The 17,532-nt window shown below is 44.8% G+C and overlaps 1 protein-coding gene across 1 annotated transcript in view; it reads right to left on the reverse strand.

Moving 5' to 3' along the window:
- The window catches only part of JAG1 (jagged canonical Notch ligand 1), a 35,456-nt gene extending 18,660 nt beyond the window's left edge, over positions 1-16,796 (reverse strand). Inside the window, exons 1-3 of the mRNA XM_031047523.2 lie at positions 16,705-16,796; positions 15,525-15,830; positions 4,684-4,735 (exon numbers count right to left, since the gene is read on the reverse strand). Of these exons, the coding sequence (XP_030903383.2) occupies positions 4,684-4,735; positions 15,525-15,830; positions 16,705-16,782 (436 nt within the window). The 5' untranslated portion in view covers positions 16,783-16,796. The remainder of the gene's footprint in view (positions 1-4,683; positions 4,736-15,524; positions 15,831-16,704) is intronic.
- Between the last annotated feature and the right edge of the window lie 736 nt (positions 16,797-17,532).

Genomic DNA, 17,532 nt, shown 5'->3' on the forward strand with positions numbered 1-17,532 from the left:
GCACAAGTCTTCTGGCTTTCAGAGCCCTGCAACTGTCTAAATTATGGCTTGAAATAATAATACTTCACCTTAGCTCAGAACATTGTATATATCTGTGGTATTTCACTTCGTAGTCCAGGTCCTATGACTTAAACGAACTGATGCTGCCTTACGACCTGCTGCTAGCAAGCACTTGACTGTCAAGTGAAAGTTTATCATAAAACAGCCAAAATATCCTTGCAGACATAGTACAAAAACAACAGTAAGTACCAGGCTGCACTGTTCTGTATATGGGAGCATAATCCAGTGACAGAGGCAGCTTAGGTAGAAGGGCAGTTTGCCAGCGATGCGTTAGAAAGCGATGTGTGAAGTACTGGCACGTTTGAGCATTAAGAATTAAAATGTACTGATGTCCAATGTGCTCTTCCAACAATTACAAAGGAAAGGTTGGGGATTTTACATAAGGCAGAGCCGAAGACTAATGAAGTTCCTACATAAACCTTAAGATGCCACATGGGCAGTTCTTCATCTAAAAAACTTTTAGATGTCTTTGCTGAGGACCTTTGATTTGTAGCTTTCAAAAAGAACTTCCAAAACAGGCTTCTCAAGCCTCAGATCCCCATCATCAATTCCCCATTCTGCCTGCTTGTCTGCAGCTCCAAATAAAGCTCAGTCAAAGCACTCGTTGCACCACCACAGACCGCTGTCAATACACACACACTAAGCATTTACCCGTTTTTAGGGTATCCTTGGCATGGGACTAGAGCATTCATTAAGTGTTTACAGTGTGAAATTAAGGGCAACTTCTTATTCACCTTCTGGTATTTCTGGTTCTATGCTATTTTCCATTTAAATCAGGTTTTATTATTCCTTGGCACAAAGCCCCCAACCCCACATCTATGTGCAAGACTTTCAAATGCGTGCAGGCCTTTATTAAGTTAAACCCCATTCACAAGTCATGTAGATGCCTAAGGACTTTTCCATACTGGTCTATCCAGAGCAATATCATGTCCTGTACTGTGCAGGTGTAAGGCTCTTAGATCTCATCAACGAGATTATTGACTAATTCTCAGAGGTGCTTAAGCAGATGCATATCTATTCGTCTTGAATAGGGCTAGTCAGGCGATTAGAGCTCTACTCATGCGTGCTGGGGATGGCTTTGCTGCACTTGCCAAGATTACACCCTGATCTACAGCACAGTTGGAAAGCAAATGCATTTCCCCAAATACCGACTCTGTGCATAAAGACATCCTGTTTCTCGTAATAAAACAACTCCATCCTTTTCTCCTGCAAGTGGGAGAAGAAAAGGGGGATGACATTCAATTTAGTTTTGTAAACCACCCCCCTCTACACACACACACTCACTCACTCTTGCTTTTCCAGCCTTTTCCTGTTCCCCATTGGGAACATACCACTGACAGCTATTTCAGTCCTTGGCACCAGAAAAACAGTCGCCTTGGAAAAGAGATCTTTCCTCCTGCCTGTGCTCTATCATTCCTCCCCTATCTGCCAGCTCATTAGGAAGCATGTCCTTGCTGTATGTCTACAACATCTCACTCCAACCACCGGCTCTTTTGAGCCCTTAACCACAGGCTGAACTCAAATGGAAACATCCTTATTAGACCGCTGGACTTTATTATTTTAAGGGCCCAGATGAAAACCAGCTGCTATTTTTCTTTGGATCATGGCTAAAATGCCTTTCATTTGATACGCCTTACAAAGCTACCACCATACATTTCAATTCAAGTAAGGTCTCACAGGCTTAAGATCCCTTTCCATGAGCCGTCACCCACAGTTTTCACAATGAAGTATTGGCATGTTCCTTCTTGTACTAAAATTCCTCCACCCTTCCCTATTCCTACCTGTGAGTATGCACTTACACAAGTGTGCTGACCCAGACTTTGTTGCAACAACTCTTCCATTCTTAGCCTGCACTGACAGTGCTTTAAGTTTTATAGTAAGCAACCCCAAAGCAGCAGACTGGTGAAGTAAATAGCAAGCAGCAGTCAACCAGGCTTGAGAGAAAGCCATCTTCCTAACCCCTCTGACACCAGCTGACTCAGAAGCCGTGCTTTGATAGAAAGGGTAGAGGAAGCATTAACCAATTCGAAATCAATGAAGTGGGAGAGAGAGGCTTTCTGTACATCCTTAGCTTCCACTCTGCACTTTGCTGTCAGAGAGTTTGCTGGTTTCATTCACTTCTCATGGCTACACTTCAAAGCTATTAATCTCTTTATTCAGTGGGCAACCATATCAAAGGCTGTAGGCACAGGGAAATGAGCTGTTCTGACTGCCCACCTTCACTTTGCAGTGCTCCAATACCTGGAAACTATAACTATGCAGCATCAGAAAGCAAACAACAACAAGAAAAGCCCAGACTCCTCAAGGCAGTTTGGGTGGCCAAGGACACCACAGTTATTTTTGAAGGTCTTTGTTTCAGACAACTTCCAGCTATGGCTTAGTTTACATTGTGCTGAAGTCTCTTATGCCCAACTGGAATTCACATGCAACTGATACCAGCAATTTACAATAGCTCTTTGATACAGTTTAAGATGCAATGTCAGCCCCATTAGCTTTATGTATGAAGCGACAGTAGCAAGATGGCATCTAGACAAGAAGCAGAGTAAGGAAACCATTTAGGTTGAATCTTGGCTCCAACAAAGCGTGATTCTCATCAAGTTCAACAGGGCCAGAATTTAACTGCAAACCACTCTTGGAAGCAAGACAAGAGAGTATGTGGTAAAGGGAACGTAGGAGGAGTGGAATGTAGAGGGGGGGAAGGAAGCATCCACTCTAGGATCTCCTAAGGACTGCATTGATCGGAGGATGCTAGAGCTATTGAGAAGTTACACAAAGCCTACTAAACCCACTTTTCTGAGAGAGCTGTCTCAGACTCCTCACAATGCAGTGGCAATTAGTGCAAAAGAAAATCCTGGACATCAAATAAATCCTCATTGCTTTACATATGATGCCTAGTTCTAATGGTTTCCTTAACTAGCTCTTCAAGACTTACTCTTCAGCTACGGGAAAGCTGACTGTAAGTAAAGCGATGTGGTACAAAGGCAAAGCTTTGTGCAATACTGTGACTGAAGTGACCTAGAGATGGATATGTGACAGCAAAGGCAGAGTAGGAATGCAAATCAGGAACATATGTAAGAACATGTCTGCACTTGGTCAAATGCACTGCTGAGAAATGAGGCAATTTTGTCTGAAGACAATTGTACTTCCAGCACATGAAAGCAAAGAAAGGGTTCATTGTGCAGCTTTGGAAATGCAGTTGTTTCATGAAAAAAGATGAGCTCTAATAATAGTAAAAGTGACAGAGACCCAGTCTGAAAAACCTCTCAGATCCTACTACAAACAAGATCTTCATTTTGAACTCAGGCATCTTCGATTTTCAATACAGCAAGCTATTTTCTGCTCCTCCATAAAACACCCCATAGTCAAGAGCCAGAAAGTCTCCCAGTGCTGGCTAAAGCTGGGGTAGGGCCCAAAATCACAGGTTCCACATTGAACTTAACATTGAACAGCATTGAACATCAGTTGTTGTAAAGCAAACCCTGGCTATCACTGACAGGTCATATGAACCACCTGCACCAGACAGCTTCTTGTCTGGAACTGATAGGACATCCCATGTATATTAAAAACCCATGAAGAGATCTGTGCAGAGAGGTTCTCAGACGCCATTCCCAAGCACTACATATCCCCTCCATCAATTAAAACACAACACCACAGCACTGTGCCCATTTCTATAAGGCCTTTCTTTCCTGAAGCATGAAGTCCATGTTGTTACTGTGAGGCTGTCTCCTGGCATTCCAAAGTGCGGTACAAGAAGCTACAAGATTTGTGTAAGATGGGCCACAGTATTGGTGCTTTTCTGTTGAAGGAGCAGGCTTGTTGTGTCAACAAAAGGTTTAGGAGTTCAGATTCATACTTTCCCCTGTGGCTTTTACCACACACTATTAAAGCCTTAGGTTGGAAATAGAGCTAATTTTGCCCACCTACTTCAGTAACACTAGACAATAAGCAGAAGGGCTCATATGCCAAGAGACTCTGTACAACTTCCTCTAGCTTAGCAGAACATTTCTGAAACCAACCAAAGACATTCCAGGCAGAAGATTCCCACCCTTGATTTCCAGCCAGCTCTACCAGGTGGTGTCTGGTAAATACCCTTCAGCCCCTGAATATAAATTCCTAGACATCCAGCTCCCAAGGAAGAGCTGGTAGTCACTCCTGTTTCTCATCTACAGTCATCAGATGGATATCTGCAGCAAGTCTGAGGAGATGGTTTTCTTTTTAAAGCAGCACATTCAGTGTTGAGAAGTACACAGTTTACAGGGAGGTCCCAAGTCAGCAAGACTCAGGCTTCTGAATATCACTCCTAATTAAAAAATCCAATCAAAAATCCCTAAAGAAACCCCTTGGCTTTTATTCTATCTAAGGAAAAAGAAGGAATTAACAGCAACTATTTTTAGGCATAAAACCCATTGGTGCCTAGGTGAGCAAGCTACTCACCCTCTACAAGCAATATGAGGAAGACAGGCTGCTGCAGAGCCTGGATAGGTGCTCTAAATTGTCTTGGGGAGAGCTTTTCCCTCTCCTCATGCTCTGCTTCACAGTGAGCTGGTTAGACTACCAAAGGCCTTTCGACAGACAGGAGATCAAGGTGCCTGAACTAAGTCAACCAGCAGAATGAATACTTACTAGTGGAGTTATCATTGTAATCCCATGCCTCAACGAGCAACGTGTAGGATCGCTGCAAAAGAGAAATGAGAGTTAGTTTCAAAGCTATACATTAAAAAAGGAGAAAAAAGCAACAAAAACCAAACCTAGAACATAAATTTCAATTAAAAATAAAAACCCTTGTCTCTGCCCCAAACTAGAATACTTGAAAACATAAATAGGTAATAGATTATACTTGAGACAAACATGATCTTGAATCCCCATAAGCCACCTTATCCAGTCTGACTTAGAAGACCTTTCACCTTGGGTAGCTCATCTTTGTCATCATTAATGCATCTTACGTACTTAACCAGGAAGCCCAGCCTTTGACACCGCGCTGCAGCCACAATAAAGCATGTGTGGAAGAATTGCACATGGAAGACAGGAAACACCAGGCTAGCAAAGCAGCATCAAAAACCCCAGAAAGCCAAAAACAAACCCCCACCCTCCCAAACAGCTTCAAAAGAATTCTAGTTACAGAAAAGTAATCTTGATGTCCCTTCCCCCAGCCATCCTGAAAGCAAGAAGTGTTGCTAAGATTACTGGGCTCTGCCTTGACAGCACAATCTCTAGGGACTCTGCTTTTCAGCACCCCCTTTGAAAGCTTTGTCTGCATGAGGGCCATCGCAGCTCCCACAAGTATCAGGTAACTGAGGGAAGAACTGATGGATATGGGAAGGGGGTGGGGTGAGAGAGAAGCATTGTAAAACAAAGGCTAAGATCAGGCTATTTGGAAGAGCAGGGAAAGGGAAGAGGCACTATCCACCCCATGTCACATTTACAGACACACTAAGCTGCCAATGAGCTCTCCAGCACTCCAGTAATAATAATCATAAGCATAAACTAACTGAAGTGACTCCATGGGTTGGGAAGATGCCAGCTATTACATCTAAGCCACCTTTATCTTCAATCCTAACTTGAGAACAAGAGCCATTAAAAGATCTTCTCCTCCCCCAGCTCCACTCAGATATTATTATCCAGGCCCTATCTTTCAAAACTGCTATTTAGCCAACCCTATCCAAACTTATGGAATGATTTAAAACCAAAACCAACCACCACCAACCCCCTTCACTCCTACAGAAAGCTGAAGAAAAATATGACTTGAAAAGTAGAATGCAAACTACAAATGAAGCACTAAATGTAACATGCTTCTGGTGTGCAGAACACTAATAGAACAAATAAGAACTCTTCATGACAGGGTTTGGTGCGTTGCCATAGAAGCTGTGTATCGTAAGGTTTATTTCCTCTTAATTGCATCTGCCTTCAGTCACAGTGTGCTCATTTGTGGTCTGCAGTGCTTAACACCTTTTCTGTAACAGAAACCAAAACAGAGCTTCGAGAGGAAGCTACTACAAGACGCAAGTGGAAGCAGACCTCAAATTCCTTAAGAGGAGAGGAAAAAAAGAGAGTGGAAGCAGCTCTCTTTCTCACGACTGGACACAGCATGCAGCCTCTGAATGAAAACCTACTTTGTGACGGACACCGCCTCGCAATATAGCCTAAATATGTTTCATATTCAAAGCAGACTTGGATTCCATTTCACTCACTGATAACTGTGGGAAAATGCTTCCAAAAGTAAGCAAAGCTGGGCAAGCTGAGACATGCACCCAAACTCCCATCCAGAGGCTCCATTGGCCCATTTTCGGTTAAAATTTCATAGAAGTTACATGTTAATTATTACTATTCTAGACCAAGTCTCTCAAACTGAAAGAAACCCTAAAAACAAACCAAAAGCTATCATTTTACTGATCATTTAACACTGCCTAAAGCAGATTGAAGAAGTCCTTGCACAAGTCAGAGATAAAAAAATCAAACCCAAACCAGAATAGAACTCCCAAGTCATATTACAGACACAGATCATTCTATCTCGGGTGCTTCCTCACTGCTTTAATTACCAACATTGAGAAGCACAAACACAACATGTTCCTGCAAGCTCGAAAAACGCATTATGATACAGAGAATAAATTATGGCAAGTAGCACTACTTCCAATAAAGTTAAGGATGTTTTCCTTTGGGCCTTGCATAATTGTTCTGGAAGATATTTTGTCTAAACTCATAGCAACAGCTCCCGGTTGGTTCTCAGGACTGTTTACCAACACACCTAGCCCTTAAGGAAAGGGAAGGCTGAATCCTAGCTTTAAGCACTACTGTTGCTAGATACTTGTGTGACCACTTTCCAACACCACACAGGATTTGGTTTAAAGAGAACAGGCACTTCTGCTTAACTGGATGTCAACACAATGCGGGGGGAACAAACCTACCCCAGCAATTCCCCTGTTTCCTATGTGCACCCTCTCACCTCATCTGAATATTTTAAATGAGGAATCCCTGTGCTGAAAAGGGATTAGACAAAGAGTGGCAGTTTAATCTCACGGCTCTGTCCCTCTCAGCACGGGGCAAGAAAAGGACAAGACTTTGTGCTCAAGATAGGACACTTCTAAACAAAAGACACACAGACACTCACAGCCCCACAACAGTAGCAAGTCCCTCTCAAGAATCCAACCATCACATACCTCTAGCCAGCCTCCCCCCCGAGGAAAAAGCAGTTCTGTACAAAGACTGCACTGTTGAGGCTTTTTTTAAGTGCATATCATCCCCACTCTATAGATCAACAATTCAGATATCTCAGGAATGACTACTTACAGCGTGGAGGTTTAAGCTTTCCCATGCCCATAGATGACCTCTGCCCATCTTTGAATAAATATATATATCCAGACACAAGAATTCCACATCATGCACCTTATTCCATCAAAGCAATGTCCTAGGCAACAAGGCAGCAGTGAATTTTCCAGAGTCACACCCAATTAGCCACTGTAAACCTGAGCTTGACCAGAAGGCAGGGATTCTGGCTTGAGAGGAAAGGCAGCTTGAGAATAACAGCAAGGCAGCACGCTGTTCAGAATATCCACTGTATGATCAGCCCAGAGGACTGAAAGGCAGCATGGCCAAACTTAAGCAAAGCTTCTATGAGTTGAGCTGTGAGAGGATGGAGATGGTTAAATTCATACTCCACAAAATAATAAAGCACCAATGTGCAACAACTGTTTTCCTCAAGGAGAAGACACCAGGACTTAGTCTTGATACATGTCAAGACAGATTGTGAAATCACTGAAATCTATCAGAAACTGTCCCTATAAAGGGTCTGAAGAGGCAATGCAACCTCTTTTCTGGTTATTTAGATGTAATATTAACAGCTCCAGATCAACAGAAGGTGTTTAAAGCTCTCTGGTTGTTTACTTTCTTCCCTTCATCCAGACATCCACCCAAAAGAGGCGTTTTTGTACTCTGGCTTCTAAAGGCAATCTGCGGATCAGTGGGACAGAAGAAGATTAAAACAGGCTCATTAGGGAAAGGACTGCCTCCTTTTTGGAAGAGGTTGCAACTAGTCCAACTTCTTTCCCTCCTATCCTTGTGGTTAAACCATTCAAGAGCTTTGCTGAGCATGTGAAACCATGACTAGACAAATGCAGTGCGAAGTTTGCATTCGGAATGCTGTGGCTGCTCCTCCTCTGCCAAACAAGGAGAGCAGGTTAAGCTCAGCACTGCTCTCCTCACACTCTGCCAGCCATACATAGCTGTGAAGACCAGCTGGTGCTTGCACCCTGCCTTGTGTCCTAGCGAAGAAGGTTAGGAGAGTGGCACACTGTCACAGCAGGCCACAGCAAATTGCCAAGAGCTACAGCAATCCCTCTTCCTTTCAGCTGGAAGGGGGTGAGATAGGGAAGAGGGAAGCTAAGGCATATTTCAAAGCACCCATGGGCCAGGGAGGAGGGTGTCTCTGAGCACAGTTACAGCTAGTCACAAAACCACTTCCTCTAAACGTCAGCAGGACTCTCACTTGGGTACCCCATGACAAGTTACGATGATGCTATAAGATGCGTCACAACGTCATGCCATGGTCAGTCAGTCAACTTTGACAGCAAAACGTTCCTTTAAAGGAGATGAATACAACTGGTTCCTCATCCAGGAGATACAGACGTATTTGGGAAAAGAAGGAAAACAACCTGACTCTCTTAACACTTTGTGGAATGGAACATCATCAGGAAACACCTCTTTGGGCCAGCCCACATAAGGATAAGGCAACACCTTATCCTAAGGTGACAGCTGCTACTTGCTCAGCCCCACATATATAAACAAATCCAAGCTGAACAATCTCACAGCCAAGAGATAGGCTGAGCCTCTAGCAGGCAGCCCAGCCAAGAGCCTCAATCAGAACATGCCCACATGAAAACAGAGCACACTGTTCCTTTAGTCTTCATTTTGAGTAGTTCCTTCAATTGCTCTTAGTGAAGCAAACGCTTCACTGCCACATAAAGGAGAAGACATGAAAACAAACTTCACTCTATTAGCAGCTTCCAGGAGAGATGTTCCCCCTAATGCTGCCTTGGCACAAGCCAAACCAGTAACCAAAGACAAGACTGTCTCTGCAATACAACTGCCACCCTCCTGCCAAATGATGAAGGACAGAAACGCACCGCTATCCAAACTATGCATACGCTTAAGCATCCAGCAAACCAGGCTGATCTCTGATCTGGCAAGCCTGCTGGAATAATGAGTATCCTGTGAATACATAATGTGCTGAAGTTGCCATTGTGTGAAGTAAGTCCATGGTTTGTCTGGGAGCCGAGCAATGCTGAGTCTACTGCTGCTTCCTGTTGCTTGTCCTGTATTAGCATTATTTTTGGATAGGCCCCATTATGTTCTGTAATCCTCACTGCAGTCAGTATGGCCACACTATTGTTCTTGGTTAATATTAGCAGTCAATGCCTCTGTCTGGGTGGCCGGACTACAATGTGTTCCAATCATAAAACTAGCATGCATTAACCAAACAATGTACTGGGGTAAAGGGGGAAAACTTGGGGTTCTCCCTCCTCCCCTCCTTTAAAACAAAAAGGGAAAAGAAAAAATAAAGTATAGCATCTTTTAGTTCTCCCCCATTTTTTCTTTCTATTGAAACGAATGATTTCAAGCAATCTCAGTTACCGGGGTGCTTCATACAACAGCATTTTAATCAGCACCCTATCTAGTTACAGAGTTATTTTCTCACGGAGCCCTACTTGTCAAAGACTAGCAGGTAGGCCAAAATGTCAATGGCTGCTTTCAGCCTTCCCCAACAAGCAGATTACCTGCTCTTATCAGTCCCCCTACCTGTTTAAAGCATCCCACTGATAATTAAATGCACCAGTTACAAAAGGGTGGCAAGGTTAATAGAGAGAATACCTAGCAGCCAGCCAAGCAAAACAGTCAGGTTCACATAGAGCAAGCCTGAACAAGAAGCCTTTCTACTTATTTACCTAAGTGCATAAGAACTGGGTTGAGCTGGTAAAGGACCCTGGATGTTTGACTATTTACAAACCACTTTAACCACTTCTATCCACATTTTACAGTTTCTCCTGAATACTACAAGAATAATGAGTGTAATTTGCGCTGCAGAATTGTGGCCACAGAACCATGAGCTCCACAGACTAATGAGAAATGAATGCAACAGCTTCTAGTTTTGACATCTTTCCCCGTGTTAAGACATATTGGTTACTAGCTAAAATTATTAGAACTGAGTCAATTAACATATAAAACTTCTATTCATCAGCAGAAACGCAAAGGCAAGTTGGTTTGAATTTTCAAAAGCAATCCTGTTGTTAGTATTATCTATGCAGAAATACTTTTAAGAACTGTAGCTTAAGGTTTCTGCATGTGCTGCAGGGCACCAGACACAAGAACTAAAGTTGGAGTAAGTGTCATGTATAAGTGTGCAAGCCTCTTGCATGGCACATCACCTCTCTCAAGTAGCTAAGGGCCAACTTTACTAGCTTCAGAACTAGTTTACTTCTACCGCAGCCTTCAGTCCACAATGAAGTGGTAAGTTTCCTTGAGTTCACTACAACTTTAAGCATAAAGCATCAATTTTATGCAATTCATTTTCAGCCATGCAGACTTCCAGCTGCATAAACAAGCTGACAGTGCTGGATGTAGGTAGCCTGAGAAAGCTTCAGTGCCAGGTCCAATCCAGCTGCCGCTGACGTGAAACTGGAGCAGCCCTTTATTATAACAAGAACAGAAATTCTGGGAGCAGGCAGGATGAGGATTTATTTTTAGATGTAGCAGGGTAATATAGTCAAATGGATTTACCAGGAAGATGAAGTTCTGGACTCACTGGAACATAACTAACTCTTAAGAACATATAAGAAGTCCAAAACCTCCAAATGGATGCATCACTTCTCTGCAGTCCTGGGAAAAAGCAGCCTTGTGGATGCTAATTATGCTTCAGATGTCACTTAATACTCTCAGCTCCATTTTGGACAGTAATCCTAGGAAAAACATTGCACTTTGAGTGCTGAAGACTTGTTCTTCAGTTATTAATCAACAATAGCTGACTCAGTGTGGATTTGGTTAATATGTGTTTTGTTATTGTAAAAATTTCTTCTGATCTGCCCATGCTTCAAGATGACTTATCAGGCTTCCTTAAGAAAAGCTTGCACAATAGCTGACCTTCTGAAAGCTTGTACAAGCAAATGCTAACTGGAAGGAGGGAAAAACAAAAACCAAAACAAAAGCTTTAGTCTTATGACTGTGATTTGGGGGTTGTTTGGGTTTTGTTTTCTTTTTAAAGGTAGTTGAATGAAGTGACATTTTCCTCTTGGATCCAGAAGGCTGTTACTTTAATGTCAGCTGTAGATAAGTATTTTGGAAACCTCTTGTGTCAAAACAGGGTGAAAAAGTTCACAAAGCTTAAAAAACACTAAGCTCTTTCATTATCTCTTCCTAGCCAGAAAAAACAATGCCTACCCAGAAAACACATTTTACGTCTGCAGGAACCAGTAGCACTAAGATTTGGCATTAAAAGAGGGAAAAGGCTGACTATTCTATTTTCTAGAGCAAGGCTGAACTAAAGATGTTCAAACCTCTTTTTAATTGTATTTCACACTAAAGTCATTTAGATGCTTGAGGGCTTTTTTCCACCTCTGTAGTTTCCTGGTGTGTTGGGGCAATTGGCCCCAATATTAAATAATTACAAGGATCATAATTTCAGGATAAACAAGCTGTTTGAAACTGGAGCTATGCATACCAAAGGGATTGCCAAGTTTGACCTCCTTCTTACTCAGAGTCTCGCCAAACCCCCAAAAGATCTTTCTTTATATAAAAGCAAAGTTTAGTGATAAGCTTTGCTGAAGTTAATTCATGCACAGCTCCCTTAAGGAATAGCACACATCACACTTGGGATGCTTTAAGAAAGGCAAGAGTTGATTTATGTCAGAGAAAAGCATGTGCCTACCATGAAACAAAACTTGCTGAGACAGACTTTGACAAGTGGAACATGGAAATTCTTTTGTTCCACACTTTTCTATGGCTCCATAAGGGAAGTTTGCCCATCAAGAAAGTTACTGAAGTCCCAAAATGAATGCAAGAAGCAAGCTCATGCATATTTCTTCTTTCAAATCATCATCACTGTTGTTTCAAGTTACTGAAGAATTGCTAGCTACTGCAGGGGCAGCTTCCTGATGCACTCCAGTTCCTTTCTGCTGGTCTGCTGCCCTGTTTCCTAGCAACTTACTCAAACCTCCCATCACTTCAATTAATTTATGGCCCACCACCTCCACACCCATTACTCACAGGGGTACATATCAAAACTGACAAGAGCAAACCATGCAAGTTATTAGTAAGACTCCAACACTTCGAACCCACATTACAACTGCAAGCCAAATCTAACAACACATTTCAAGCACACCATTCTCGTTCTCTTTCTCTTCCTCTCCTGCATGATGAATAAAGGAATCTAAAGCAATAACTATTTTTCATGAACAGCATAAGGGGGCAGGTTGACATCAGAAGAGGGTTTTTTGCTGTATTTTTAAAAGAAGTCAAGGCAACAAGACTTCTTAATGTCCCTGACTCAAGCTGGAACATCCAAGAAAAGATTCCCTCAGACAGCAGGACACAAACAATTATATATTCAGAGATGAGCATGAATTTTCAAGTGCAATGTGGTTTACATTCGGTCTAGCTTCTATTACCTTCACTGCAGTTTTCAGTTGCATGTATTCAAAGCCAGCTCCCATGATAAACCACACTAGTATAAAGTTGAGACTGGCTTTGCCTTTACCAAAGTCAAGAGTATTCATCCATCTAAAATTCTTTTAAGATCTAAAATTTCAGCATCAGATTTGAGCTATGTTACTACTTTGTGGAACTTTCAAAATGCCTAAAAGGATTTGTGTACACAATTTTAGTACAAATAAGGGCTTTGCCACATTAGATATTCTTTTGTTCAAGTGCCATTTGAAAGTCACAATGGCTAGCATAAAAGCTGTGTCCCATGGAAGTTAGAGCTGGGAGGTAGGCTTGGTAATTGCAAACAGACTAGCATCACGATCTCAAAAAGTGCATGTCTGCATAGGAATATGCAAGTTTATTCCAAAAATTCCAGTCTTGGGAACCAGAGTGTCTCAAGTTGTTGAGTTTTACACATTTCAAAGGCAGCACTGGAGTTTTGCTGCTGCTCCTGGATTCCAGCGCTCAATTAGATTCAGGAGGACAATAGAAGCATTTCTTTTACTAAGATGCAAGCTTAAGAAACTTCTCCCAGGGTCCCCAGCCCCCCAAACCCACCCTCTACACACAGATTTCCCTTCCCAACCCTATGAAGAGAAGGGCTGTTAAAAGGGACATACACATATCTTCAGCTATCTTCTTATATACATATCTTCAGATTCAGGGTGCTCCAATTACTGGAGCCAGGTAAGGGGACAGTTAAAAAAGGAGAAAAGAAACCCTTGATGAACCTGACTTTTCTGGAAATAAAAAGTCAAATTCTGCAACACAAGCACTGCAGCCATTGGCAGAGCTTCAAATACCTCAGATTTTTACAAAGCCCTTTATCCCTTTGATGGCATATTTGATAACAGTTTTATCTCATTTCATGTAAGGGGAAGAGGAAAAAAAGACAAAGAAAGAAAGGAAGGACTTGTATTTCCAACAGAGAATACTTTTGTTAGCTCTGCTATTGTACTTTGTAATACTACCTCATTCAAAGCGCAGGCTTGATTTCACCCTTGCGCCTCTCCAGCCCAATACTCCAGAAGACACAACTGACAGAGGCAGGCAGGAGGCAGCACAGGACGTTTCAAGAACACATGGCTGCCTGCAGCACTTGGCGGCAGGACTACGAAGGGGGTGTCTACACTACAACTGGAGGAGGAATGCTTATGGGGCGGGCTTTCCCCCCCTCTAAAACCATCCAGGCACTGCCAGCAACCATTCCTTATCTGACTAGGAAAGGCCAAGCTTTGGAGCGAGCGGAAAGTCTACGCATGCTTCCACCTTGCCAGCAGTGATAGTGACAGGATAGGAAACAAGACTCACCCCTCCCCTGCGTGCACGTAAGAGCCCTCCTCCCCTCACAAAAATGACCTTAGGCATCTAGGTTAGGATGACTGGATTTTCAAAACTGCTGAGCATCAACATATCCCAAGGCAGTTGGTGGGAAACTGTCTGCTCAGCGCCTTTGGAGAAGGGGAGGGGGAGAAAACAGTTTTGTTTCCTAGGTGACCTCTAAATACAAGTTTTAGGAGTGTAAATTTGGGAGTTTTCAGCTGTCAAACCACAGCATCCCAAGGAGTCACTTCGAAAAACAAACTGTCATGTGTGCATAGAGCCCCCCCAGATCAGTCATCCTCAGTTTCTGCCTGCCTGCACGCAGCGCTGGTGGGCATAGAACAATGCGTCTCCTGCCATCCAAGGCTGTGGCAGCCTTCCATGTCCATAAACCCTATGGCCCTTGTGTCTGTATCTGTGGGTCTGTCCTGGGTGATGGAAAGATGGTCCCCAGTTTCCATACAGTGAAGAAAGGACTGCTCTGCAGAGCTGATGGTATCAAAGCTTCAATCTTCCTAAACACCCCCCAAGAAGAAACAAGCAGCACTGAAGCCGAAGCAGGTGTTCTTTATGTGACCAACAACAAAGCAGTTTGAGCTAATGAAGGGGTCACCTGTCCTCTACTTCACCACCCTACAAAGCTGACCAGTGTTTTGCTAGAGTAGACAACACTGGGAAAGTGCCTGGCAAAGAGCCCCACCTCCTTGAGTTTTGCACACAGCTTGGGGAAGCCAGGATCTGTGGACCACAGAGGCAAGCAGCCAGGAAAAGGTGTGCTGTCAGGAGGGGGTAAAATGGACCAAAAGATAAGGCCAAGCTTTTCTCAGTCTTTAACTTCTAGAGTTTGCAAGTACCTCAAAACACAGCAAGCTTCCCAGGGAAGCTGGCAACTAGCTCACCAACAGCAGCTCCCATCAACACCAAGCAGCGCAGTGCAATTTCCCCTTGGGAGAAGCAGGAAGCCTTCCCAAACACGCTCCAGGGAAGGAGGCCAGCTATGACACACACTTTTCACACGGGATCCCTCTACAGCCCCTAACCCACTGCTCTTCTGGCTTAAACCCAAGACTTCACTGGTTAGGGAGGGGGGAAAAAAAAGGAAAAAAGAAAAAAATAAATGAACTTCTGACCTTCTAAGTCTCAAGGGACTTATTCATGCCGTAAAGTGCAGAGATACTGGGTTTGCTTCCCTGACCCATTTAGATCCCCCTCACTGCACATCTGACTTTCAAATTTAACAGGCTGCGCATTGTGAGCCCCAGGGAACAAAAACAAAAACACCACCACATTTTACTCATTTCTGTGCTGCGGATTCCCGATGCTCTTGCCAAGATGCTCCCTCCCCAGTCCTGGTCCCTCTCCCCCTGCACAAGAGGTTAGCGCTCTGCTCGCTATGGCCATGTCAAACAGCACCGTCCAACAGAAGCAGAGCCTGATCAGGCCACACAACTCACCGGCCAGGCGAAGCTGAAAGGGATAACAATCCGGTTCTTTTCATTATTCCGGTTGTACTTTAAATTGAAGGTATTTCCTCCGATGACAGGAGTGGATTTGGATCCGAAGCTGCAAGGACCGCCAGCAGTGACCCGCGATTGATACTCCTTCAGGCAAACTTTAAAATAGGTATCACACTCGTCTCTGGTGCATTTTTTATCTCCTGGGTTTCGGGTGCCATCACAGCAATTTCCATTTTGCAATTCACCGTTGGCATTTTGCATGGATAAGATCTCCAGCTCGAACTGTCCTGACGCTAAAGTCACCTGTTAATCCCAAGAAAGAACCGGAGAAGGAAAACAAAAAGAACAAGAAACAAGAAACAGACGGTTACCTCACTTTATTCCCAAACACAACCTACAACAACTCTGCAAACAGGACAAAGTCATTTTAAGCGTGCTTTCAAGAAGCACACACACAGTGTTAAAATGCATATACAGCAACCACTCCAACCTTTTCCCTATAAGACATCCCTGAGAAAAGCTCATGTATCATCCCAAACAATGCCACTAATGCTATAAAACAACCTTAAATGCCAACTCCAAAAACACACTGGGAAGGCTTGTAAATGGTTAGGAAATAAAACTAAACCGAACCAAGAGCTCATAAGCAAATGCAAACCCAAGAGAACGATGGAGCTAAAGCAGAGCCTGGAAATGCAATCCCTCTGCTTAAGCCGGGGTGCAGCTGAGACGGGGAAAAATCACCTCCCCGCTCAAGGCTGCCCAGCTGAGTTAGACCCTGCTCGTTAGTCACTCTAGGAGACCTGCAATGAGCCCCGATGTAAAAAGAAAACAAAAGGGGGGGAAAAGGGAAAAAGTTAGGGGAAAAAACAAATAAAAAAGCGTTTTGCAGCAATTGCATGTTTTATTCCCAAGGAAACAAGCCTTGCTGCAAGAACTTCTGCGTTTGCTATCGCTGCACAGCAAAGTTCGCAGCGGAGCAGTAACTCCACTCCGGCTGGAGGAGCCCTGCAAGAGAGCGCCCTGCGCTTCGGGTTTCCCCAACCCCATCCACCGCAACCACCGTATCGCGGACAAGCGGCACTGCGGGCTCGGGGAACCCCATTCGGGCTCTCCGGAGCTCCCCTCTCCCCTCCTCCCTGCCCGTCCGCAGGACACGCAGTGCCCAGGTACATACCTTTGCCCGCAGCCCCAGCAGGGCTAGGACGAGGACGATGGAGCACGCCGCCGCGGCTGCCCGCCGGGGCGCACGCATGCCGCCGCCGCCGCCGCGCTGCCCGCCCGCCCGCCTGCAGGCCGCCGCCGCTCAGCTCCGGGCTGGGCCGGGGAGGGCCAGGAGGGGAGGAGGAGGAGGAGGAAGAGGAGGAGGTGCCGCCGCCGCTGCTGCCCGCCGCCGCCGCCGCCCCGCTCTAATATACCGCGCCGGCTGCGGCGCGCACCCGCGCCGAACAACGCCGCTTTTCAAGCGCTTTCAATAGCGCCCCGGTCTTCAATGCAAAGCAGCCCGGCCTCCTTTTATTCTCCTTATTCTCTCGCCTCCCTCTTTTCTTTCCCTTTTCTTTTCTCCGGTGTTTTGTTGTTTTTTTTTAGTTGGCTTTTTTTTTCCTCTCCTTTTTTATTATTGCGGTTATTATCCCGATCCTTTTATTTCTTTCAGGTGGCCGGAGGCGCGGCGAGCCCCCCGCCCCCCCGAGACCCACACACACACACACGCACACACATGCAGCACACACACCGCCCGGGAGCCGGCCGCCCGTCTGGGAGCCCCGCCGCCGATCGGCTTCATCTAGCCCACGGCGGCAGGCGGGGAGGCCGCCCGCCCGCGCATGCGCCTATCCATATGCATGAGGGGGGAAGGAGGAGGGAAGGAAGGAGGGGAATGGCAGGTACCGGTAGGAGAGGAGGAGGAGGAGAAAGGCGGAGAAGGGGCCGGGAGCCGAGCCGCGGGCGGCGGGTCCCTAAGCCGGCCGCTCCGCTCCGCCTCCTTCATGAAGCCCCGCTCCGC

The sequence above is a fragment of the Melopsittacus undulatus genome, chromosome 3, assembly GCF_012275295.1.
Source record: "Melopsittacus undulatus isolate bMelUnd1 chromosome 3, bMelUnd1.mat.Z, whole genome shotgun sequence".
Classification (NCBI taxonomy): domain Eukaryota; kingdom Metazoa; phylum Chordata; class Aves; order Psittaciformes; family Psittaculidae; genus Melopsittacus; species Melopsittacus undulatus.